Genomic DNA, 26,782 nt, shown 5'->3' with positions numbered 1-26,782 from the left:
CTGTTTTTAGGTGACAAATACTAGTTCTTACAAGTTGATTTTTTTTTTAAATCTTAAGAACCAAAACCGAAACAAACAGGCGTCCCAAAAGTCGTTTTCGGGACAGTTAATTCTTTCATTGAAAACCGTCTGGCAACCCTGCCTCTGCATGACACTAGTTTTCATACTGTGCTGTACATGCATTTACATCTCACTGTATTGTTATTATCTTCCATAATGGAAATATCAAAACAGAAACAAGATTTTACTTATTTTCACTTTAACTTATTTAGAAATTTGATTTAAATCAACGATTTTTTTAATTAAGTGATTTAGATCTTGATTTAAATTGTGATTTAAATCAATCCACCCTGACCAGAGACAAGTCATAATACCTGGTATTGTGTGAAAACAAATTAATTTACAATATGTACACACTACTCTTCTAAAGTAGAAAATTTCTCATTGAAAATACTGATGGGTTACATGATTCAAAATATTGTATTATTTGTGTAATCACTAAATTATATATGGCTAATTAAGACACAAGTGAGATGTAACAAATAAAACATCGACATTGTCGTGGGCTAGAACATCCGCCCTTCCAGCGGAAGAAGGGGTTCGATTTTCTGCAAGTCCAGCGACAAATCTGTAATTTTCCAAACATCTTACCTTAATTATTTAAAAATGGTAAAGTTACTTTCTGTATTATCTCCTAACATTTATCCTTATTTTCCTGATCCTAGACTTAAATATGCAGATGATTAATAGTACAGCGTTTAAAATTAATCACTACCATATCAATTACGACATCGTTACTCAGAATATTTATATAAAAGGTAAGACAAGTTAATTTGAAATATTACTCAGTTGCAAATTAAACCTAGTTTTGTCTGCAAGAACTAAACTTTCAAAGTAACTTCTGCAAGCCACAATCGGGGAAATATTAACTGTTTTCAATTATAACAATAGAAAAAGATCGTAGTATGTAATGTGGCGTGTAAATATTAAACTGCCAAGCTGGAGAGTGTATTCGCGACGGCAAAACGTGCAACTTTATGGCTAAACATTTTTTCCCCTTACTATTTTAGAGCTGTGGTACATATCTGAAAGTCGAACCTTGCGATGTTTTGATTGATTCTTGTAGTACTCGACGAGACAAACACGGTGATACAAAAAATTCTAAGAAAATGTAAATGATTACATATAAAAATGCAAATTTTGCATATGAAAAATGCAAATGATTACATTCGAGAATATACGAAAAATCGGTGCTGAATGGGAGGAGGCGGAAGGAACCGTACGGGGACCGTGATGTTCTGATTGATTCTTGTAGTATCCGCCAAGACAAATAAAACGATATCAAATTTGTTGAAATCTCAGTACGGGAACATAAGGAAAATGGGTGTTGATTGTAGAGAGGAAGGGAAAGGAAGTTCATTCGCAATCTGCGATATTTTGATTGATTTTTGTTGTACTTTACGAGACAAACATATGGATACTAATTTTTTAAAATCCCAGCTCAGGAACATGGCGTAAATCAGTGCTGAATGTAGGGAAGGGAAAAGGGAATCCATGTGGCGCCCGATCATATAAAATTTCTTGAGAATTCTACTCGTCTCCTTTAGCCCTCTTTCTTTGAGCAAAATTCAAAAAATTCAAACTCGCAAATCTTATGTAACTTTCTCGGCCCCCTCCTCTCAAAAATAAAAAAATAAACGTTCAAGTTACGCTGATGCTTACAATACGCGCGCACTTCCACGAATTATTTTCATAACTATACGAAGCAGTTATTGTGAAATCAGGATCATATTAAAATAGCACACTTCATATCATAAGGAAAGTATTTAAATTGGAAAACTATATAGTCATTTAAGAATTGTATGAAGAATTCGGTCTATAATAGTATTTAGTCGAAATCTTTTTTACGATACACTTTAAATAAATTCAGACTCATAGGCAAAATTTCGAAGTACCGTGGTCGAGCGTCTAAGGCAGTAGGCGAGTGATCACAAGATCTGTTTGTCTTGGGTTCGAATCCCGCTGTAGGGATAGGTGTTATGTACTGTCCTTTTATTCGTTTGTCATTTTTTTTCGTCTCCATTTAGCCTAAAGCAGTTTCCCAATCTTTTTTGACTGGCGACACACGTATTAGATTTTGTCTTATTATATAAATTATAATGGTAATATACATTATAATATTGGTAGTATAAAATTATTAGTTTCTATAGTGGGCACACTTAAATCCGTCACATTTGTACAGAATTATCAACATCAGTATGGTTTTAACAAGAATACCAAAGGTAAATCACTCCATATAAAAGTGTCTATGTATCCATCCGTATTAACCGAGTTTTTGCTTATCCGAGTTTGATCCGATCCATATTAGCTCGGGTAATCGGGACTTTACTGTAATACATTCTGAAGTAATTTGTCATTCTAGCAGCTACGGGGTTAAAAACTCTTCTGATGTATCATCCAGTAGAGCACAAAATAAAATTTAAACGTTCAATCTATCTATATAAATAAAAATCACTATATTTATGACTTAATAACTCTGGAACTATCCGACCGATCTCGATCAAATTTTCAATATAGATGAGTTTCATGTCTGGGATGGTTTTTGATCATTTCACTTTGATGGTACAATTAGGGGAGATATGTAAAAATGATCGACGATGAGCGATATTAGTGTGGAATCTATAGTTTTCGGGGTCGGTGACATGAACAGTGACACTTCCGATGGCGTTCAAATTCAAATTCAGTCCCACAACTTGGGGAGGGGGAGATAAAAATTGATCAATATCAGAGAGCTCTTCAGTAACAGTGAAAAGTGACTGACTAATGGAACATATTACTAATTTTCTTAATTTAACACAACGAAGCGGGTAATTGACGCTAGTATTTATGTAAGTGAATATTCTTGTATTAATAAAAATACACAGTACAAAAGAAAATTTAATACAGTAATGATATTTAAAATAAGTTGTAGTATGCTACTCCATGGGTAGGAATGATACACATGAACGTAACTGTATAAAGTCTGAGTATGAGTCTCTAGTATTCGCATACCTTGCTTCTGTAATTTGGATCTCGTCTTCGGTATATTCATAAATTTATGAGTTCTACAGAGTTGTAGCTTTTGTTGGAATCCACATAGCCTAATCCTAGATGCCGGATTAAAGAGCGCCTACTGCATATAGTAGTATCTAAGTATGGCAAGTGAAATTGTACATTGAACCTGCCATTATCCAGTACAGTTTGTCACAAAATTGATTTTAACTTATTATTATTAAAGATTGCATACTGAAAATAAAGTGTGTCGTATCAAGTCAAGACTTTATAGGCCATCAAACAGTGCGTCCAGGTTTAGCCCCAATTTCGTCTCCCATGAATTTGCCCGAACGTGATTGCAATCGATAGCTTCCGATGCGTAGAACACGACTGTGAAGGAAGCAGAGTGGTCAGGTTTACCGTTCCTGAGATACCGCGTTCCAAAGTATGGGATGCCACGAGATGGCGCCAGATCGAGGTTGAGATTGACGTGGCACTTGAGTTAATAAAACTATCAGAAACATCCTCATCATCGGAAGCATTTTCAATGCGAAGAGAAACGTTGGGACTATCTATGACCGGGCACAACAAACTCGTAGTTGTGGCCGTAAAAGTACCAAATAATGGTGGCCATGTGTGATCAACATCCTACTGTACGTGCTCCAGACTCGCAACAACGAGCTTGATCAACGAGTTTAATACTATACGGAGTTATATCTGTGACTCTATAACGTGATAGCTTTACACTTTATACAAATACCCTCGAGGCGTTAAGAGGCGTTCTCGCAGCTGCGCCTCGATACTGACGCCATCTCGTGGCATCCCGCACTTTGGAACGCGATAACGCAGGAACGGTGCATCTGAACACACTATGTTCTATGCATCGATGCTATCGCTTGCACTCAAGTTCGAGCAAATTCATAGGGAGATGAAATTGGGGCTAAAGACTAATGCTTTGTTGGCCGCACTCTTTATTATTATTATTTAGTATTTTGCGACATATCCTAGGTAGCTGCGCTTTACATTAATAAAATATTCCAAAACAAGTGTGAGAACATGGAAAATAAAGATAGCACGTACTGAGACACTAATTTCAACCAAACCCAATACATTCAGTTGAAATTTGTAGTAATTTATAGTTTTACTTCTTTTCTAGGCGATTCTCTTAGCACCGTTGAAGCGTTTGATCCAATTGTTGGTCGATGGCAGATGGCTGAAGCGATGACTATGCTACGCAGCAGAGTAGGTGTAGCTGTAATGAGAAATAAGCTGTATGCTATCGGTGGATATAATGGTACTGAACGTTTGTCTACCGTGGAAGTGTTTGATCCTCAGAAACGAGAGTGGAGTCGTGTTGCATCAATGCACTGCAAAAGAAGGTATTTTTTTCTCTACTAAGATGGATTTGGATATTTGTAAGGTATTTTTCAAAGTTACTGATACGCACTGCAGAAGGGAAAGAGAGGAACGGAACCACTATCTTTGTGCGTTCTTGTTCATAAACGTATCAGTTTTGTATTGTCTTGTGAATAAACTATTGCATTACATTTTTTCTTCCGCCCGTTTCCTGTTCAAATGTAAAAGTCTGATAGGTGCAAGACAAAACATTCCTTTGCAGTTATGGTGGTCTCCAAATTAAGTGCAAAATTAATACAAATATGGAATACACTGCGAAGTTAACCATACGATGCATAAAATGATCCATTAATCTTTTTTCACGATCTTAATCATTATTTAGTACTTCTGTTTTATCTGCTAACTTTAAAAATATATATATATATATATATATATATATATATATATATATATATATATATATATATATATATATATATATATATATATATATATATATATTTAGTTTATTTATGCTTGTTAACAAGTGGGAGCGTAATAAGTACATAGCACATTATACAGAGGTTGTTTCCAATCTGTAGTGACAATTTCGAGATGCACTTACCTCAGGAAATTCCATGACAGTGCTTTATTTGGTGGTTGAGTTCTGGCTATTGCCCATCTTGGAAGTTTCTATTGGAGAGGGCTGGCACACAGTGTAGACATGTCCAATCCCAGCCAGTCTTTGTTACAGATGTTCCACAGTCTCATCAAGAATCGGGGTCTCCACTATGTCAACGCCTCATTGAGAAGACAATGCGCAATAGTCCATCAGCAAGACATCCCGAGATTTCACTATAATGTGGATAAAAGTTCGGTTGGATTGCAGTTTAGCACCTGTTTCAGCACCGAAGTTGCATGAGATGTAAACCTACAGTTTAGAGTGGAATCCGAACCACCGTAATGTCTTCAAATTTCAAAGCTTTCCCACCGGGAATCGAACCCAGGAGCTCATGCACTAAAGGCGCACACGCTAGCCACTAGACCAGTGGAGAAGGCAATGTAGGTAAAAGAAATGTTGAACGGATGCTATTTGTTGTACCATTTGTTGAAGGAGAAGGACCGTCGAATGAATGGTTTCGCTAGATGCCTTGTCTTGATACGGTCATATTCGATTTGTCCCCCTTTGGTGTAAGGACGTTAGACTGATGATAATGCAATACGACTTAACATTTTTGGCTTGTAACAGAAACCAGCAACGATCTTGAATCCCTCGCTAAAACTTTCATTGTATTTTAAACCATCCTTGGAAGTCTTTAACGCTGTTGAGGTACACATATATTCCATCCAGAGTGACAACGTATTTCCCCTTGTCGCCCTCTAGATGGTGTTATGTCAGAGCCGTCGACAATTGGCACGGCTTCCGGTGGGGACACTGTCAAAAAAATGTAAAAGCTTTTTCAAGGCAGTTATCTTAAGTGAGGTTTTTTTTAGGTTTTCCTCATTCACACCAGACCAATGCCGAGAAGTACCTCATATAATGGTCCCAGGTCACTTCTTTCCTTCTCGCTTTCTTTCTTCCTCCTCAATTCTCTACGCAGTGTGATCGCCAAGGGATATCATTCTTCATACATGATGGGCTAACATGGCCATAGATGCCGAAAGCCAAGAAGTCTAATTCCTAACCCTAATCCTAATTGGTACGGTGTTTGTGTTGTTTCTGTACTGTTTTTGAACACTTCTTTTTCGACGCTTTTCTAACCCAAGATCAGAATGAATTATGGTGTAAATTGTCTTGGGGGATTTACAATGCCTCTTTGTGTACCTGGATTCTTTCCTGTGTCGAGAGTCTGCTCTTTCCGGGTGGTATACGACTTGTAGTGGTACAGGGGTTGACTTATTTCTGCCTTACAAGAATTCTCTTTTCTCTTTTTACATCCATGTTATACTATTCTTCGACACGGTGAATCCACCATAACTTAGGAGTATTTACACTTTCATTCTCTTTATACAACATCATCATTATTCCTCTTTAGCCATGATGGAGATTTTATCTGCGTAGAAAATAAAAGAAACGGAACGCATCATATACACCTCTACAGAAAGACAGAAGAAAAAAGTTATATTAATCCTCATTTGATTTTCATTTAACTAATTACCAGTATTACATTTGGGGTCCGAAGTGCAATTTATATCGAAAATCAGGGCGAAAAAGTATGCGTTTTTTAACGGTTCGCGTAAAGTTCACATCCGTATTTTGAAAAGCGCAGGCATTACACTAATGTATACATTATTTATTTATTTATTTAGTCGTATTTTACATGGCGAAGTTAAGGCTAATCATACCTTGTCTCCCACTTGACCATGCAAACATCAGAATTAATACAATAGTAACAAGTATTTATAGAATAATAATTGAAGAAGCACACATTGAAATGGCAAAGATTACTCTCCAATCATACGCGCGCGCACACACACACACACAATTTCATATATATATATATATATATATATATATATATACAGATGGTGATCAGAAAAATGGAAACACCTGAACGACATTGCAACTTACCAGATTAATATGGTGTCGGGCCACCTGTCGCCTTCAGAACAGCCTTGATGCGACGTGGGATGGAAGCATAGAGGTCGTGAATGGTAGCAGGTGGAATTTTACACCATTCCTCGTGCAGGGCATCGGCCAGTTCTGTGAGAGAGGATGGAGGTGGAAATCGTCGCCGGAGTCGTGTTTCCAAGACGGACCACAGATGTTCAATTATGTTGAGATCTGGGGATTGGACGGGCCAGGGGAGGTGTTGAACCTCATCCCGATGTTCCTCAAACCACGCTGCAACAACGCCAGGTGTGTGAATGGGTGCATTATCATCCTGGAAGATGGCGTCATTGTCCGGGAAAAACATCCGGACCATTGGATGCAAGTGGTCTCCTAAAATTGCGATATAATCGTTGGCAGTGATTCGTCCGCTAAGTGTGACCACAGGACCCAATGAAAACCATGATATTGCGGCCCACAGCATCACCGAGCCGCCGCCATGTTTCACAGTTGGGCGGAGACACTGCAGATCATAAGCTTCTTTGGGCGTTCTCCACACATAAACATGGCCCGTGGTTGGGAATAGGGTGAAGGATGACTAATCCGACCATAGCGTTATGGTCCCTGATGAGCGGTTTGGCCCGTGCAACACGACCCCGTAAGTTCATGTCATGTAATTCGCGGCGGACTGTGATTGTCGAAACAGGGTGGGGGAGGTGCTGATTGAGTTCCTCCGTCACTTGCTCCGCAGTGGCACGACGGTTCTACGTGACAATGCGCTTTAATACCCGGCGTGACCTGTCACTCATGATTTTCTTCCGCTCACTGTTCTGCTTCCCCGATGTAGTTTTCCCATGTGTTGTGTAGGCCGTCATCACCTTCGACACTGTCCCACGCGACACACCTAACACAGTAGCCACTGCCGTCACACTCACTCCACATAACTGCGCACCAACAATTTGCCCTCTTTGAAAATCTGAGAGGTCTCCCATTTTACACTACCTCCGTCTGCTGCAGCCACTGGACACTGCTGTTCCACTGCGCCTGACGTAGTATGGAGACCGACCTAACACACCATCACCAGCGGTCCGGCTCTGCGGGCGCCACGACACCACTGCCAACCCATACATCTGACGTGTTGCCAACTACAGGTGTTTCCATTTTTCTGATCACCATCTGTATATGGTCTGCTCAACCGACTTCTTGAATACTAGATTGATTAACTGAGATTGTCGTTTGTTGGGTGGAAGATCATTCCATTCACGGATAGTGGATGCAAAAAATGTTGGGTGGAAGATACATTAATCCATTTTGGAATCGGAAAGCACCATTATCTAATCTTCCAACCAGGATCCATGACATTTGGGCATGGCCGTTTGGGCGTAGACATTTTGACGCGGCCGTTTGGGCGCAAAACCTTTTATCCATATAGGTTTACCTATCTACCTACCTATGTTATAATGTATTTCATAACTAGAGCCAGGATGTTTAGGCATTAAAATATGAAAATTGGCACTGGAAATTTCGTAAAATTTCCACAAATAACTTTGCAAAAAATAAAAATAACATCTTGAAGGCAGCGAAGTTTCTGCATATCATTCACAATTTGTGTCTTCCAGTTGAAAAGAAATGGAAAAAAAAACATAGCAAACTATTGATTATCCGGTCTCCGTACTATGCAGCTTAGTTTTAAAAGAATATTTCCTTTTAATAAAATAAGACCTATATAATAAAGACTTTAATTTGTGTTAAAAAAAAAAAAAAAAAAAAAACGTACGTTTCTCGTTAATGTTTAGTTGATGTGCCTATATATTCATACTGAACTGTGTACTTGATCTTTTGAGTCATATATTATTATTAAAATGCGTGGTACAAAACATAAGAAAGCTCCTCCGTGGCTAAGCGGTTAGCGCACGCGCCTTTGGCGTGGGAGACCCGGGTTCGATTCCCGGCGGGAGCTCATGTGGTTCGGATTCCACGTTAATCAGTAGGTCCACGTCTCATATAGCCTCGCTGCTGAAAGGGACGCTACACTAAAATCAACTCAAAACATAAGAAGTGTTTATGAAGTAATGGCCTGTACCAAGAAGTCAGAAGAAACGAATAAGAGTTGGTTTTGGAATAAAAATGGTGTTTTTAATGCTGTGGGTGGTTCAGGAAGTAGGTATTTACTGATTGTTTTTCTATTATTTGATCTGCCCATTAGGCCGGATAGTTGATACGCTATTGTATTAATAGAAAGTTATTTCAGATTTCATAAAAATAGGCACTTATAGGCACTAGCTATACATTGAAATAGGAAGCAATTGCCAAATAAAATGTACTGTAGGCAGTCTGTGACATCCCAAAACAAATTTTTGTCCTTTATAATATATCTAACGTAAAGGAACGATACGATTGGGCGGAATAAGAACAACAACATTATTTCCAATAAGGATATGGAATCTGTATGACGGTATGACAGAGTTTTCAATGACCAGTCAAGAACGAACAACCACGCCGAAGCAGCTCATCGTGGACTGCTTTGCGCCCAAAAGTCCTGCTCCGTCCAACCAGGGATTGGTCTTCAATGGCGTTTGTCAACACTAACATTCACTGCACCTGTCACGAATAAACTTGAAGTCCACTGTATCTATACGACGGATGATGTCATTCGCTTCGCGCTTGATGACGCTACTGTCGCTTGTGAGGTTCGTCTCTGTTGATCAGAAACAGCCTCTGTACATATCAAAGTTTCATGTTAAATCATCTGTGCATGTATTTGCTTATAAAAACAGAACTTCATTACATAACTAAGTGTATCTACGTGCTTAAAGTCCTTCCTTCTGGTCTGGTGGCTAGTGCGTGTATCTTTGGTGCACGTAGTTCTAGGTTCGATTCCCTGTGGGAGAGCACAAAAATTGAATTTCATTATCGTTCATTTTTATTAATCATCCATTTCTTTTAGTCTAAAGGGCATAACTATTGGACGTTAAACTAAACACTTCATTACAGTTTTAAGATTTTCATTTCATTTTTATTTCCACGTACTTAGAATTCAAGTGGCTTTACTATGTTTAGTTTTTAGTATTCTTTCAAAACTGATTATCTATTTAAAAATATGGTTTTAAATTTTAAATCAGCTTAGTTCTATAAAAGTATGCACGAATATATTTTAAAGTTTTGCAATCATCTTGAAAACACGGAACCCACGACATAACTTGTCAATAATTAGTGCAGATGAATTACACTAGACTCGCTAATCCGCCATTCCTGGCACATACGGGTGCCGGATTATTGAGTGTCTGACATTTATTTGATTTATTTATTTATCTTGTTTTTTATTTATTTTGAAAACATAGGGGATATAGTGTACTGTACTTTATTAAATCGAAGGATATAATTTTAAAACATAGAGGATATACTTTATTAAATCCAAATATACATTAATTTTCAAAGAAAACTTAGTCCTTGAGTAGTATCACTCACTATGAAACATGTCCCTTATTTTTAACTGTCGCAATGATGATACGCGACGGTGACATGCTTTATCACGCAACTGAACTGTAAAGAATGCTACAATTTCGAATATGTACAGTATATTTAACTAAGCATTGTTGCGCATGCACACAAGTCATTGTGCACGTGTTTTTGGTTGGATGTGCGCCGGATTACTGAGGGCCAGATTAGCGAAAGTCTAGTGTATAAGATAGAAAACGCTATATGCTAATTCAGGTAATATAATATGAACGAAAAATTTACCAAGAACAAGTGCTTACGATCTGATCCCCGTGAAAATGTCAAGTGTTTCTTGTATTTTACCATCATAATAGTGCCTAAATATAAAGCATAATGTAGTTATTACTATCTTGGAACAATTAAATTATTTCCAAAATGAAACCCCTGGTACGTTAGGTATCCTCCTTACCTTTTCCCGTTTGTACTGCTTCTAGACCATTCCATCGAAACAGATGTTACTCTAGCACACAATTCTAAATGTATTTTTGCAGATATCAAACAGGAGAATCTTTGAGATACAGTATATATGTATGCAATAAATTATAGTTTAAAGTTTAAAACTCAAAAATATTCATGTCTTTGATTATATCGAGATTGAAACATATGTAACAAACATTACATATGGTAATAAGAATTCTCGAGAATAAATGCAAAAAATAAAATTTCTGCTGTGCTTTTGTCGTTTGAAGTAGGCATAATGTTTTTGTAATGTAAAAATAATATAGAAGTAAAGAACACAAAAGTATTTCTCTAACTATAGACCTTTGTCTTTGGAAATAAAAAATATTTTCGTAACAGACGTTACTGACTCGCTCACAATATTTTCATTCATAAGACTTACGCCTACTATTCTAATTGAAGACACCTGCGTTGAAACGAAACATTTAATTCAAACACACTATCTCCAGCAACAAATATCTTAATAAACTAAACTTTTGGAATAGTAATACATTGAGAATTACTGTAATTGTGAAAACTTTATTTTTCCAGCATACAACACGATTTTATGTCTAACAACAACCGGAAATGTAACCGGTATAGATACAGAAGCAGAGTCTATTGTTTGTACTAGTATCTTCAATTGCGGCTGAAGAGTTCAACTAACATTTCAGGCTTTGTGTTGAAACCCAGCTTCCTCTGATGTTCATAGGTTTCGGTAATTTACATAGCTTGAATGTGACAATATTTCATTTTCATCATAATTCGATGAGTACACAAAGTACTTTTTTTTCCCTTCTGCTTTTGTATGAATTGCATGCAGTATTAGTTCATGTTCTTCATTCAGGTAATTTGTCCAACAAAATGTCTTTTCTGTAGATATTAAGCAAGAATATAGTCACCAACTGCTAATTCTTTAGAAGCACTTGTATCAGATTTGTCAGGTTGAAGATACAGCTGCGCTTTTCTTTATCACCCTGGAGTCTGTATTTCAGTGATTCCACATCATAAGTGTTTGCGAAAGTAGTACTGTATATGGTATACTGATTTTCACATATTGTGTTTGTTGGATTCCTGGAACAAAATGTCATTTCGCATTCCTTTCGTATTTACCAGCAACCACTTGGAACATCTTGGAGATGCAATAGAAACAGTGAACATTATGAGTGTCAGTTTTTGCAACATCATATAAAACTATTCTGCATTTTGCGTACTAGCATGACTCTATTAAACCCGCTTCCATGAATTAAGTTTAAGAGTAGCACCAATTTCATCATTCTCCGCAGTACGATTTCTGATAATTCCACTCAGCACGACGTACTAAAATGTTTGGGAGTGCACACAGCTTTGAGACTGCCTTTCGGTTTTCCAAATGCAAGTAGTAATGTCAATGCAGATATCTGATGCAGATTTCGGATTATTCCGAACTCTTATGATGTCACAACATTTAGTAAGTCTTGTCGCAGGATTCGTTCGTGCTCTATACTTGCGCATTCTCGAAGCATCTAATTTTGATTGCTTCCTCCTATTGAAACGTAGCCTGTGTAAGTGATCAAAGACTGTACTATGCTGTACTATACTGTTAGTCAGACCTAAGACATAAAGGAAATTGTGCCTGAGGCTTCAGGGCAAATACACATAGCTTCCCAAGCAGCTAAAACTTGTATTACTGGTGGAGGCTTTTCCACGCCTACACCCGTTGATGGTTTGTTTACGAAGAAGGAAAGGATTTCAAAGTATAGATTTATTATAAATGTGACTTATTTTCAGTATAACAAATGTTACCTCACGAAATGTAACGTTTGCGACATTATGTAAGGTAACATTAGTTGCGCGATTACATGTAGGCCTATTGAATTCTTCTACATTCATTTAAAACATTTTGTTACAGTGTTAGATAAGATTAAGTTTCATTAGAATATATGAATTCAGTTTTTCTTTGAAGCATACAACTTAATAAATTTCTGTAACAAACGTTACACAACATATATTCATACTGACCGGTGTATAACTTGTGTTGGTATAAAATGTATGCATTGTATTTGTTTCTTTACATGTTCTTCAGGCCTTACTTTCTGTATGCACTATAAATTAAACTTATAATTATTTTATTTGTGGACGCAAAAATACATAGAATTTACCTACTATTTTAAAAGATTTTGACGTAACATGAGTATTGAATTTACGCTTCAGGCTGTGGCGATCATGGTTCCAATTTACAATAGCATTTGTGTTCTGTAATGTCATTATAATAGAGACTGTTCAGGGACAAACATAAATAAATAAATAAATAAAATAAAATTCATCATTATGTCCACATTTAATTGAATATTCTTTTTATTTTCCTTAAAGTGTTTCTGAAGAAACTTAATAGTAATTTGTGTAAAGGATATGAAAGAGATTTTCAAAATTTATTGCGCATTGTACAGATTTCTACCGTTCTATTGATAATACATTAATTTGAGGTTTAGTAATTAATCTACTTGTCTTTATTTTAATGTACGTCAGAACTGCATTTAAGAGCTGTGCTTGGTAAATCTTCGGCAATGTTAAAAGTTTATTAGTGCAGAGAAATTTATAGATTTTAAAAATACCTGAAGTACAGGTAATATTATATGTACTAAAAATATTTTACTTTTGTAATCAATTCAGTGCAGTCGGTGCTGCAGCTCTCAATGATCGCCTCTATGTTTGTGGCGGATACGATGGGGTGACTTCACTCAACACTGTAGAGTGCTACAATCCCGACAGAAATGAATGGTCAATGGTTACGAGTATGACCAAGCATCGTAGTGCAGGAGGTGTAGTATCGTTCGAAGGACATATTTTTGCTTTGGGTGGACATGATGGCCTTTCAATTTTCGATTCCGTAAGTAAATTTATTGACTTTCAAAATAATAGTAAAGTCCCAAATGAAAGAGTGCACGCATTGCTGAAAGTAAAACTGTGAAAGAATATAGTTCGTGCTAAGGATTATTTATTGATATGCTTAACGAAGTCTTGGGAAACATTCACTTACTTTCAATATTTCAATACAGTAAGCATTATGCTCAGTTGAGAATAAATTCGTGATTATATAATTGTTCGATACAAGATAATATCATGCAGTTGAGTCTGTTTATCATATTATGTACAGTTAAAAAAAAAAAAAAAAAAAAAAAGGAAAGCTTTTATGCTTTCCAAATATATCAGTATTTGGAGCTTTCGACTCGATTTTATTGATAGAAGCACTGATTATCCATAAAGAGATTTGAATAAAATGTTCGTTTGTGCAGGATGTGATGCTACTACTGAATAATTCCAGTGTCAGATCATAAATTAGTAGGTATGTTAAGATTAATTCAATGTAATCAATATTGTTATTCAGGTATGTTTGTTTATTTTAGGAATATTTATTTCCAGAAAGTATTTTACACTTTTAAAATATATTTTGGAGTTGAAAAGTGTAGCACTTAACTGAGTTTAATTATGTCTAGAAGAGTATTTCTCAATTGTTTCGGTTCCTTATTCTTTGACTTTTTTCAACAAGTAAGTAACAAGTTAGTTTATGTATATATAAAGTAGTATATCATTGGAAAAGTATTATTAAAAGAAAGAAAATGGTACCAGTCCCGGGCCCCTACACGAACCCTGTGCAAAATGGCGGTCGGTCAAAATGTCAACACAGTTTCCTTTGAAATGTCGGTAGCCACCCATAGAAATCTACAACAGGAAATCAGATGTGAAAGGAGACAAACACATTTCTCATCGTTTCAAAAGTACAATACTTATCATAGTCAGGGCCGTACTGCAATCCAGGGGCCCACCGGAAGGATACTTTCTAGGGGGCCAACTCACATGTACGTACTGCTCCCTCGCCCGAAAATAAAAGGGAGTCCGGAAGTGTCACTACCATGGCCGGAGTTAGGCATGGGCCACATGGGCCCGGGACCAGGGTGGTAAATTTTGAGGGGCGTTAATTTTTAAAAAAATTAAAAAACGATAAAATTATTACATATTTCACCAACGACTCAATAAAATAAGAGAAAGCCATTTTTTAAAATAGCCGTGACTACGATAATATTGTAGCAGATTAGTCGTAGCAATAGTCAGTTGGTTATTATGATAGTTGTGGTCATTGACGAGCTTTTTTTTCCGAATTGGAAAAGAGAATTGCAGTCTACAATGAATTTCTCAGCAGATTTTTTTACTTAACAAATCTATGCAACTTGAGTGCCGAAGAAATCACCACAGCAGCGACTTCTCTGCAGGAAGTGTAGCTACATCAAGGAATTTCGTTTGTTGTTGAGTGCCTTCATTTAAAAAAAACTTCAAGCTCAAGAGAAGTGCTGAAGAAATGTCACTATTGCAACTTAACAGATTTCTCATATCGAAAAATCTTCAGGACTTATATCCTAACATAAGTATTTGCCTTAAAGTGTTTTTATGTACACCAGCAACTAATTGTGCGGCGGAGAGACCATTTTCCACACTGTCAAGAATCAGAAACTATTTGTGATCTACTCTTTCTCAGAAGAGAGTGGTTCATCTAACTGTTTTAACCATCGAAAATGACTTGACTGTTAAATTTGATTTTAATGACGTTATTAATGATTTTTCCAGTCTAAGCAAGAGCTAAACAGTTTTGATACACACAAGTTTTCAGAAGCGTCATTTTGTAAATGTTTAGGTTCAATTATATAACTGTTTTATATTTTACCGTATTTTACAGCATGTAATGTTGAATAGGTTAGGCAGAAGCCAGATAAGTTTTAATGAATCTACTCCGAATGCTGGCCAGATATAGGAATTAAAATATATTACATAAAATGAGTAATAAGAAATATGAACAGTAATAACTAGTAATAATTATAATTTAGTAGCAGACGTAAAAGTAATATTTTAAGAAGCGTATCCAGGAGAACGGAAGTTTTGGAGAGCGATGCGATTGCTGTGGTTAGGGGCGATAATTTCACAATTTCGCTAGGGCCCATGGGCGCAAAACATGGAAATCCGGCCCTGGTCACTCCAATTGAGTTTTCATTTTTTGATCCAGGACTCCGTAACTAAGGGGCCTCTCAAAAGTTTAAGAATTACTGAGAACATTTTCACCATAAAAGTTTAGGAAGCATGACATAAGTTACTCATATATAATTCATGGACCCTTTTGAACATGGTGAGAGAGAGGGCGCATCATAGATGTTTTTGATGGGGCCTCCTTGTATTTTCCTGCTCCAGGGCCCCCAATGCTCATAATCCGGCCTGCATATTTTTTTCGGAAAACAAGATGCTGTAAAATGTAAATTATTACTTAGTTTCAAGATATGGCATCATTTGAGAATTCAATTTAACTAAAGCAGAGTGGGAAATCAGGAACCTTTCAAGGGTTGAATTATGAAAAATGTGAAAGATTGTTTCCACATCATCATGGGCTGGCAACTCTGGTCTGAGATTAACTGATTGCATTGCTGGTAATCGTCCTCCGTTTCGTTGCTCCCATATACAAAGAGTACGTAACATGTGCCTTTTATTACATATACTACTACTTACAACATGAGGCGAAGGGCCCACTAAACAATTCACCGTCCAAGGCCCACCGGGAAATTTCCCGGTTTCCCGCCTGGCCAGTATGGCCCTGATCGTGGTAAAAAGTAAAACGCCCCACGGTGTGCCTTAGAATCCCACATGGTGTTCAAGTCAATTTAGTTTTAAATAGAAAGATATGTGAAATGGTGTGTCGTTCGAAAATCTGAATCAGGTACGTAAAATCCTCGTCTGTATTGTGTCGTTTGAGCATGTGTAGATGCAGAGGCTATTCTACACATCTCCCTAGCCCCACTATAATCAAATTCCGAGTACAATTTCATGGTGTAATACTGAATTGAACTTTAGAGTAATAAATGCTGAAATTGCGCATACCATTCACCTCCTGACCGTAATATAAACGATCTTCAGATTCCTGACGTGCGTGCTGAAAAGTAAGTGGTAGTATCTCCCGACAAGCTGTAGTAATTCGGGTCCTTAATTCCATTAATGAAGTTGGTTGCGTTTTGTAGACTACAGTTTTCAGATTTCCCCAGAAGAAAAGTCATTTAGAGACAAAACTGGGGATCGAACCGGCCACTCAATTGCTCTTCGCCAACCAATCCATGTGTTTGGGAATCTATGATCCAGATACTGACACGCAGTGCGATCATAATGTGCAGGACAACCATCCTGTTGAAATATAATTCCTTCTGCATCAAATTCTGGCTCGCCTTCTTCAGTCTTAGCAGTTTCAATAACCATTGCAGATTGCAATGAGAGGGTCTACTAGATATACGGACAGATCTAAATTATTTCCCTGGTTAAAGTGCCATCAATGAACAGAGGCCCTATGATATGGTTTCCTAAAATTCCCGCCCAAACATTTACTTTATGTGGTTCTTGAGTATGTCCTTCTCTTAAAATATGGGGATTTGCATCGCTCCAGTAACGCACATTTTTGGTGTTAGCACGCTCATTAAGAAGGAATGTGCTTTCGTCGCTGAAACAAATGTTGTGTACAAATGGATTATTTGCAGCGATTCGTGTAGTCAGTACTTCACAAAACTCAAGACGACGATCAAAGTCTCCTCACTGAGCTCGTAAGCAATGTGCATTTTATATGGATGAAACGAATGTTTTCTCAGGATTTTGCCGATTGTGGGTTTAGGAATGCCCAAGGAGGCACTCATTTCACTCAAGGATTGCTGGCGTGTTATAATAGCGTTCCCAAGAACTTACAGCACTGTGCCCTCATCCACTTGAGGTCGACCAGAACCTGGCCGAACTTTTACACTTTGTGTTTCGCGAAATTTCTATACTAAATCGAATACCTACTGTAATCGATTGGTCGATCAGCAAATAATTCATTGAACCTTCTAGAGGTTTCTCTGCAGTTTCGTCGACATTCCCCATAAACGAAGATTATTTCCATTTTGTCTTTCGCTGAGCGTTCCATCGTATGGTCGGTAAGTGTGAAAACAAAGCGCGAAATGACATAAGAAATGAAAGTAGAAATGATTCCATTTTGTTGCTTTACACTAAGGCAAAAACACACCTATTAACTCGTACAGGCAATGCTTTACTGCCGCAGCTCTCGATGTTGCTGTAACACGTAAACGAGAGTGTGGCTACACAGGAGCAGAAGCAAACTCTCTTCCGCAGGAAGCACAGAAAAGGATTTTCAGTTCCTGTATGTACGGAATATTGGTACAAAAAGGGCATTTATCAGAGGTGCCAGTAACCTTGAGAACTAGTTCGGTCAAGTCTCACTGTAGTTGTGTCTTCTGAATGCAGGATTCTCCTCCTCCATCGTCTTCTTCTTCTTCTCCTTCTTCTTCTTCTTCTTCTTCTTCTTCTTATTATTATTATTATTATTATTATTATTATTATTATTATTATTATTATTATTATTATTATTATTGGCGATTCCTGACAATTACCGGTACCCTTTTTAAAGCCTGGTCTCATATTATTTCTTTCTGCGAGCAATTCTTCGAATCTTTCTACAGTAAACCTACAGTGTATGGTACTCGATGACTAACAGAGTTGAGCTGAGTATCTCCAACATCAATTTCGTACAATTTGAAAATCCATGTGTCTGTTACGTAGTAATTGCGCACTCATTACCAGTAAAATGTTCTAGTACGAAGCATGATTGATCGATATTTTTGACGCCATTATTATTTTTGAACAGTCATGCTATAACAATACCTTTTATACAGATCTTCCGAACGACATACAATGTACCATACTTGTCTATTTGAAACTTTTGAGATGAGACCGTTTCATACCCTAAGGGAACCACGGGGTGATTTAGTTTACCTCGATATGTTGTACTTTTGAAATCATGCGACACGTGTTCGCTTTTAACATCTGATTCACTGTTTAAGATTCCTAGGGGTGGCCACAGAATTTTTAATGCACACTGTGTTGACATTTTGACCGACCGACATTTTGCACAGGGTTCGTGTAGGGACTTGGGACTGGTACCATCTTCTTTCTTTTAACAATACCTTTCCAACGATACTACTTGACCCCCTTTGTCATTTGAAAATTTTGAGTTGGATCCCATGTGGGACCCCCCAGGGGACCCTGGGGCAACTCAAATCGTGTGCCCCTAAAAATAACAGGATACGTGTTCACTGATTTTTCCATCTACCCAGCAGTTTCCGAACAAATGGCCCGGGGTCAGACTTCATAGACGCCTTATATATATATATATATATATATATATATATATATATATATATATATATATAAACCATTGTCTTAAAAGTACTAGATGTTTTTGTTAAGTGATTCTATCTTCATGAGAGTGACTTACCTATTGAAAAAGGCCCCAGAATAAATGGCTGAAATAGTTCAGGAAAACTCCTACAAACAGTTAAACCACGTTAAGTGCTACATTTACTACTTTTAAAATGTATTGAATATTGTAAGAGAAACAGAAAGTTTGAATATTGCTGTTTGAAAGTAAACAGTTTTATTAATAAAGAAGGGAAATTAATTACAATTTATTGGTTTAATCATTAAGAATAGTAACATACGATTTTAAAAATTGTCACACTATTTTCGGGAGTTCCCAATAGTTAGTAAAGACAGACTGAAACAACAAAATTTTTGATTTTTATGAGTTGTGTTGACTGTCTTAAGGAAAAAGAAATGCAACTAAGTTAGTGCTTTATTTTTGTGGAATAGAAGAAAATTCAAAGTGATGTTTATATTAGAAGTGTAGCCGCTTTGTATGTATATACTTGTATCGAAGTACAGTGTAATATTCTCACCTTATCTGATCACTTGATGAAGATTACAGGATATGTAATTGAAATTGTTGGAAATAATTCAGTGATTGAAACCTGGGAAAGTGAGTAAAATTTTTCTGGGCTCCGTTAGAATAGTCATATTAATTGTATCCATTTTACTTCATACTTTCAACATAACATAGTAAAGTATTATAGTTCTAGCAGATTAATCTGTAAACTAACTAGCTAAGTATATATGGATCCATTTTCTTAGTTAGCATATTGTCTCTTTACGAAATTACAGGTTGAAAAATACGATCCGCATAGTGGCCAATGGACGCAAGTTACGCCAATGCTTACAAGAAGGTGTCGACTTGGAGTGGCAACGTTGAATGGAAAACTGTATGTTTGTGGAGGATACGATGGTTCAACATTTCTTCAGACAGTGGAAATGTATAATCCAGATACAAATGAGTAAGTCTGCTTCGTCTCGTTGTCGGAAGTACAGAAATTAATTTGCTGTAGTTAAAATCACGAAGCGTCAAATAGGTGAAGGATTGACATATTGCGTTATACTTATTCAAAACAGACGCCATAAGGGACGGTATCTGTACTGAATTGGAATCTGAATCATTAGTACAGAAGGCTGTTCCGCGTATGTTTGACTAAATGCAAATCCTCTCGCACGCCGAATGAATTTGCCCGACCTTAGTCAAGTGCATATATCAGTATAATATGTGAGCTGTAAGAGTGTGCTTGTGTTTTCTCGCTGGGCCGAAAATCCCACCGAAAATCAAAACTGAATCATTTTTCAGCAATGTTATATTGCAGCCTTTTACGACGCAAAGTTTAGTGTTTCAGTAAGCAGTGTAAGATTAAGGGTTGTAATATTAGTTTGACTTTAATCAAGATTGTGTGGCCATAACGTTCTGTCCTCCAACAAAAGGGTATTGGGCGTTTCTTTACTGTTGCCGCGTAGCCCCAGCAAAAGATCAGTACTCTGCTGTGTTACTAATTTTATCACTGTGTTTGCATGTTTTCTGTCGTATATTTTCTTTCATGGCAGACTTGTTCCTGAATTTTAGACATTGACGGATGCCAAATGACCTTTGCAGTACAAGGCACTCACTCCCAATTTCTTACTCCAATAAATGATATCAGAATACGGCCGTACACATAAACCATTATCAGCATGCAGGCTAAACTTTGCAGAGTGCACATGCAAGAAATATCCCGAATCAAAGATATGGCGAATCGTCTAAATGTCTTTGGGAAAAACCAACCGCACCTTGCACCAACGACTGAATCTTGGATGTTACAGGGCTAATAACCATCGACGGGAACGTAAGTGTAACGCTCAGAAGCTGTACGAGCGGGACCTGGAAATCAAGAGCCATCTTGTATAAAGACAAAGGCGCGAAGCGCTTCAGAAAGTAGATCCGAGTATGTAAAAAGGCTCCTTTCCCTGAAGAGTTCATGGTGGTTGCGGACTACTGTCACCGAGTCAAGTTGAAGATCCGCAGAGTGAAGAAGTAGAAAATTCTCGCAGTACTACCAGGGATAGATCCTACGGCCGATCTACGAGCAGAGCTACCAAAAATGTACGGAAACCAGATTAACATGATCCGCATATATCAAGATACCCTCTCATTCTACCAGGATATATGATGGAGGCTACTTGAATACAGGTTACACCTTTCAGCGAGATACTTGTGAAGTCTTCAGACGCAAATTCAATGGATTCTGTAGACTGCTTAAAAGAACTTTGGGCAAGAGCAATTGTCTCGTTGTTCTCCAACGGACCGTCTGCAATGCAAACTGTCTCGAAACCAATTTCCCCTGATACATTCAGCTGTGGCCGACCTGGTTCTATTTGTTTCCGTAACTATTTGGTAAATACAGTTTGGTCACATATACGCAGGACAGCCTTTGTATGATTTTTGTCCAAATCATTGAATTCACAATCAGTAATATCTTGAAATTATGGATCCCTAGAGCTAAATTTTCATGTAATTCTGGTCGTGGGGTCCCCGGGCAAATAATCATCGGGTTCATGCGTTAAGACGGCCTGCTCACAGTGGAATGTAAACCTCCGAATACGCATACTGAAAGCGACACTTAGTAGTCTTGAAGCTCCGAGAAAGCCCCAAAGGTGCATTATGAATCAATGTGAAATATGCATCTCGAATACAATAATATGTACCCATGTTTATGTTTTTCTTGCTAATGGCTTGTAGTCGTAGAAATAATAATTTTCATTATATTTGACAAAACTTACAGTATTAAACCTGTTATTTATGTGTTGCACAACATTGGTTCATTATCTCTGAAGAAGTTTCAGATAACGAGTGTGTTATAGGTCGATTTTTATTTATTTATTTATTTATTTATTTATTTATTTATTTATTTATTTATTTATTTATTTATGATAACAAAAATAATGTGCCTTTCTGTTCGTGAGGATACAACTTCCAAACGCGATGTCTGCTTCCTTTTTCGTTTTGAGCGACGATAGAAGTTAAAAGGTCTTGAAAAAGCAAATGAGTTCAGTAAGTTTCATAATTCGTAAGTAATTCCGTTGACTTCAAGCACCGGAAAGTTCATCACCGCAAAAATAATCTCTCCATTGTATCTTATCCTTGTCGAGCCCATTCTATTTAGATTATTATTATTATTACTTACCTCTTTAAGATCCTGCATTACTTTACCAGCTTTTTGATCTGCCTAGAAGCCTTTCCTGACTTCTCAACTAGGACTCAATGCAAGCGACGTATCCCACCTACGTTAGACGTCTCAATTTTATTATTTTCAGGGTGTCTGTCGGTCACGAAAGTTACGAAAAAGTCACGAAATCAGATAACGGTCATGAAAGTCACGAAATTTAGCGTTTGGGTCACGATTTTTTTAAACTGTACAAATGTAAGTACAGATTAGAAAATTTTGTTCTATAAAACATCAAAATTCACCACCAAAAATGTCTATGATCGTCTTTAGACGCTACCAAATCGCAAGCAAAGTACGTTTCTATCACATGGATGAAAATTCGGCCTAATTCGCACCCGAATTCGGTATTGAAAATGTTAGGAAATTTTATGATTTGGTAAAGAAAAGGTCATGAAAAAGTCACGAAATTTCATTTTGGAATTGTAGTAGACACCCTGATTTTTGTATCATATTCAGTGAACTGTAGCTACTTACAGTAAAGGCCCGACTAACCGAGTCCCGGCTTAGCCGAAATAGTCCTTAAAAAATTTTAAAAAATAATAAAGAAATGCCGGAGCAAACTGTTCTCACTTTAAATGGCGAGCGTTGTACTGTACGATCAGAAGCCGAGACAATTCAGCAATTGGTATAAATTAACAAAATTAAAAGAAAAGAAAAAGTTTTTAAGAAATCAAGAAGGTTTGAACGCCCGACCCGAGATCACCAGCATAAACCTCTAACACGTACGGCTGTCGAGACGCTCTCGCGTTCATATTCGGAATATTCCTTCTCTAGTTTTTCTCCCTTATAAATCTTCATGTCCCAGCGCGTAGTAATGGAACAGCTCCATATGTACTGCTGTTAACAATTATCTTCCAAACTTCAGGATTATTTTATGATGTAATTTTGGAAATAACTGTACTGTGAAGGTTTTTCCTTTTTTCATTCGTTTACTTTTCAGCTGCCACTAGAATGATTAGGTGGGCCGTATAGCGACTAAGCAATAGACCTATTTAGGTATTATACTTTACTTCAGACCTTTACTGCTACTCGTACAGTACTATCCTTCATTTTGCAGAAAGTCTGTATTTTCCAAATCCCGATTCTCTGAATTTAGTTGGATCCTTACTAGTGCGGCTAATCCAGGCTCTACTGCACTTACAAAATTCACATTTGCTCTTTTACTTCAAATAATTTTCTTGGATAGATTGTAATGTTTGTTTTCCATCTCTTTCTGAGTGATATGAAAAGTCTTGAGAAAAATTATTAGGATACTTACTTGGAAAGTATGGGCAGATGTACTGTTCTTGATAGGTTGTGTGTTCTTGGGCAGCTAGATGGGGAATTTGAGCGCTGCAGGATGGTCTGTGATCGTTAATGTAGATCCAAGTAGAAGTTCGAGTTTCTTCGACATAGAGGGTAAGACAGTTGTTGCGTTTATGGATATGAATGAAGTTGGAAAGAAGCAACTGCTGGCATGGTGGAATGTATGTATTGTCTATATAGTGGGAAGTTTGACGGGGGTGTAATATAGAACGACTTTTTATCTGCGTTTCTGGGATATCTTCAGTGAAAGTGTGGGTATTTCAAGACACCAGACCTTATAATGATGGTGAGACGGTTGTGTGACTCGGTGTTAAATGAAATGATGACTGTGAGATAAGCAAGATTCGTAAGTTTCTGAGCGGAAGGAACGTCAGGATAATATTAAATGAGGGAATTTGGAATAGACGATCCTGTTTTAGTGAATTTTTGTCTTCGGTAAGTTTCTTGCACGCTTGACTGTTTAAAGTTGGTAAGGGAACTTTATTTCTTGTTGGAAAGTGTTGATGTAGTTGTGGAGAGCGGTATAGTGAGGATAGGAACACTTTGAAATGAAGATAATGTGTACAGTGTGAGTTTCTTAACTTGAGACAATCGTGTAACTTATAAACTAAGGAAGGGAAAAAATGGAATTTTGTACGAAGCAAATGTCAACAACGTAAATCGTTTGACATACCAACAGATGAAAATCGTTGTCAACCCAATATAAATCATGTCTCTTGTTGACATTGCTTCATACAAAATTTCAGCGTTTTTGTCTATTTAGAAATCACTAAGTTGTGATAAGTTATAAAAAAAACACACTCCGTATATATGAATTACTTCATAATTTTCCTGTTCACAAATTTATTCATTCTTCCAAAGAAAACTATGATAACAGTCACTAAATATTTCTATACACAGTGTACGAATTAACGCGGGGAATGCCCGTGATTTCCCTCCTGGACAAAAATTCTCATCCTTGGCAAGGATAACTTTTTCCCTCTAAAATTTTTTCGAATGGTTGATTCGGGGATAAGAGCAGGAAAGAATATATATTTTGTAAACGAAGGTACTACAATTAGGGCCTCTTTTTTGTAATAATGTATCGTCGTAGTGAGTCTGAGGGCAAGCATGCAATTACTTCTTAGCTGCATATTACTAGACATTGTGTATATATAATGTGTGATGGTTGAATACGTTGAAATTCATCCTGGAAAAAAAAAAAAAAAAATCAGTGATAAACTGATGCGTCATGTTTAAACTAGGCATAAGTCTTTTTCCTTGTGACTTAAGCAGCACTTTTACTGACTTTTTAACTTGATTTCTGTGTAACTAGAAAATATTATGTTGAAATATTCTGTATATGCTATATTTAAAATTGGTTCTACATGATGGAACCTTAAAGTAAAACATCTTGAAAGAGGAAATGTTCTTATCCTTTGTTTTATATTTTTTGTTGTAACTTTTTTTCCCTCTCCAGGTGGAAGTTTGTGGCTCCAATGAATGTGATGAGAAGCCGAGTTGCTTTGGTAGCAAATATGGGAAAGCTGTGGGCAATTGGTGGTTATGATGGAGTCTCCAATTTATCAACAGTAGAGGTCTATAACCCGGACAAGGATCAGTGGTCGTTTGTTGCATCCATGTGTGCACATGAGGGTGGTGTCGGAGTTGGAGTAGTACCCATATGCTAGAGGAAAGAAGAAAAATAAAGATTCTTAATAATCTTACTATGTAGATCTCAAACAACATTGAGTTTCCTAAAGACTGATGAAATAGGAGAGTCACCCGTCTTCAGAATCATCTCCTATTAATATAGCAAATAAAGTGCTTATATTTAAGCACAGTTTATTGTGAGTCTTGAAAATTTTTTTCTAAGAACTTTTCTCAGAATCAGATCTGATATATTTATTTTTATGATGAGAATATTTTTGTTGTGTGAAGCTACATTAAAGTTGTATCATAAAGATACAAGATTGAGCTATTAAGCATTGTATTTAAAATATTCTTCAAAATTTATTACATGTTGTATAAAGCACAGAAATTCATTACTAAGAACTCCGCACATTTCCATCGATTTTGTTCTTTGATGACCATGTAGCGGATTGAATTGATATAAGAAATCATAGAGATAAGTCATTTTTTTTTCTTTTATTATTATGTGAGGATCTTTTGAATGGAAATATATTGTCTGTTTCTAGTCTTTTCACAGCATTGGTGGAGTCCTGATATTTCGAAAATACTCAGGGTAATTAGCGAAATCGTCTGTATATAATATTGTTGATTGGTCAGAAACGTTGTGTAGTATAAATGTTTATACCTCGTCTAGAGTCTTTAAACAGTACAGAAGTAATTAAAATAAAAATTTGACGCAAATCTATGTGAAAAACCATTTCTGACACATTATGAATGTGATATTTGAGTCGTAAGGCCAAAGCTAAAATTATTTTAATTTCTTGTTCTGACCATATTAACAGGCGCATTTAGAAAAGCATTCCTGTGTACATTTTTTTCGTAAGTATTTATTCATTTAGTTTCCCATCGAAGGGAAACCTTTGATAATTAGAACGTGTTGAATTCGCGTGTTCTTTTGTAGGCAGCTACGTCAAAACAATTGTCAATATGTAGTATATGTATACTTGATTCATCATCTTATATGTAGAACTAGAAAAGAAGAAAAATATAGTACTTTTTAGTCATCGTGTTCGACTTTTATTTACTTATCTGTCTATTAGGTACCCCGAAAAATTCTGTTGATTTCTGCATTGTATCACTACACGGATTCCTACATATTTCCTTTCGAGATGAGAAACAAAAGAAAAGAGGTAACGTGTGATTGAATATTTCCTCTTGTACTCTGCTGGTTGTGGTCGCTGCATGAAAACGGGGACCTCAGTGAGAGGAAGTCAAATATTGGAACTCCAAACAACGTTTTATGGGCCTGCATGCTTTTGTGGATTCACGCTAGTGAATCGGGAAGACAAACATATGAACGGACGTTGGTTTAATAAATTTAGAAATGGTGAGTAATTCCTCCAGAAAACAGTTTTCGGAACATCCACAGACCATTGACAACGCGATATAATGACGATTGAGACCATTAATGGCCAAACACGTGAATCATTGGGAGAAGCATCGAGTTGCAGTGCAGAAACAATTCGCGAACACCTTCATC

At 36.8% G+C, this 26,782-nt stretch overlaps 1 protein-coding gene across 1 annotated transcript in view; it reads left to right on the top strand.

Annotated features, from left to right (window-relative positions):
• Positions 1–26,307, top strand: part of KLHL18 (Kelch like family member 18) — a 64,600-nt gene extending 38,293 nt beyond the window's left edge. The window contains exons 7-10 of the mRNA XM_081764885.1: positions 4,190–4,412; positions 13,508–13,724; positions 19,907–20,076; positions 25,091–26,307. Coding sequence (XP_081621011.1) covers positions 4,190–4,412; positions 13,508–13,724; positions 19,907–20,076; positions 25,091–25,301 — 821 coding nt within the window. The 3' untranslated portion in view covers positions 25,302–26,307. The remainder of the gene's footprint in view (positions 1–4,189; positions 4,413–13,507; positions 13,725–19,906; positions 20,077–25,090) is intronic.
• Positions 26,308–26,782: the final 475 nt, after the last annotated feature.

The sequence above is a fragment of the Thermobia domestica genome, chromosome 1 (assembly GCF_964235325.1).
Source record: "Thermobia domestica chromosome 1, izTheDome1.hap1.1, whole genome shotgun sequence".
In the NCBI taxonomy this organism is placed as follows: Eukaryota; Metazoa; Arthropoda; class Insecta; order Zygentoma; family Lepismatidae; genus Thermobia; species Thermobia domestica.
Note: the sequence above shows the minus strand (reverse complement) of the source record. Positions and strands in the feature narration are given on the sequence as shown.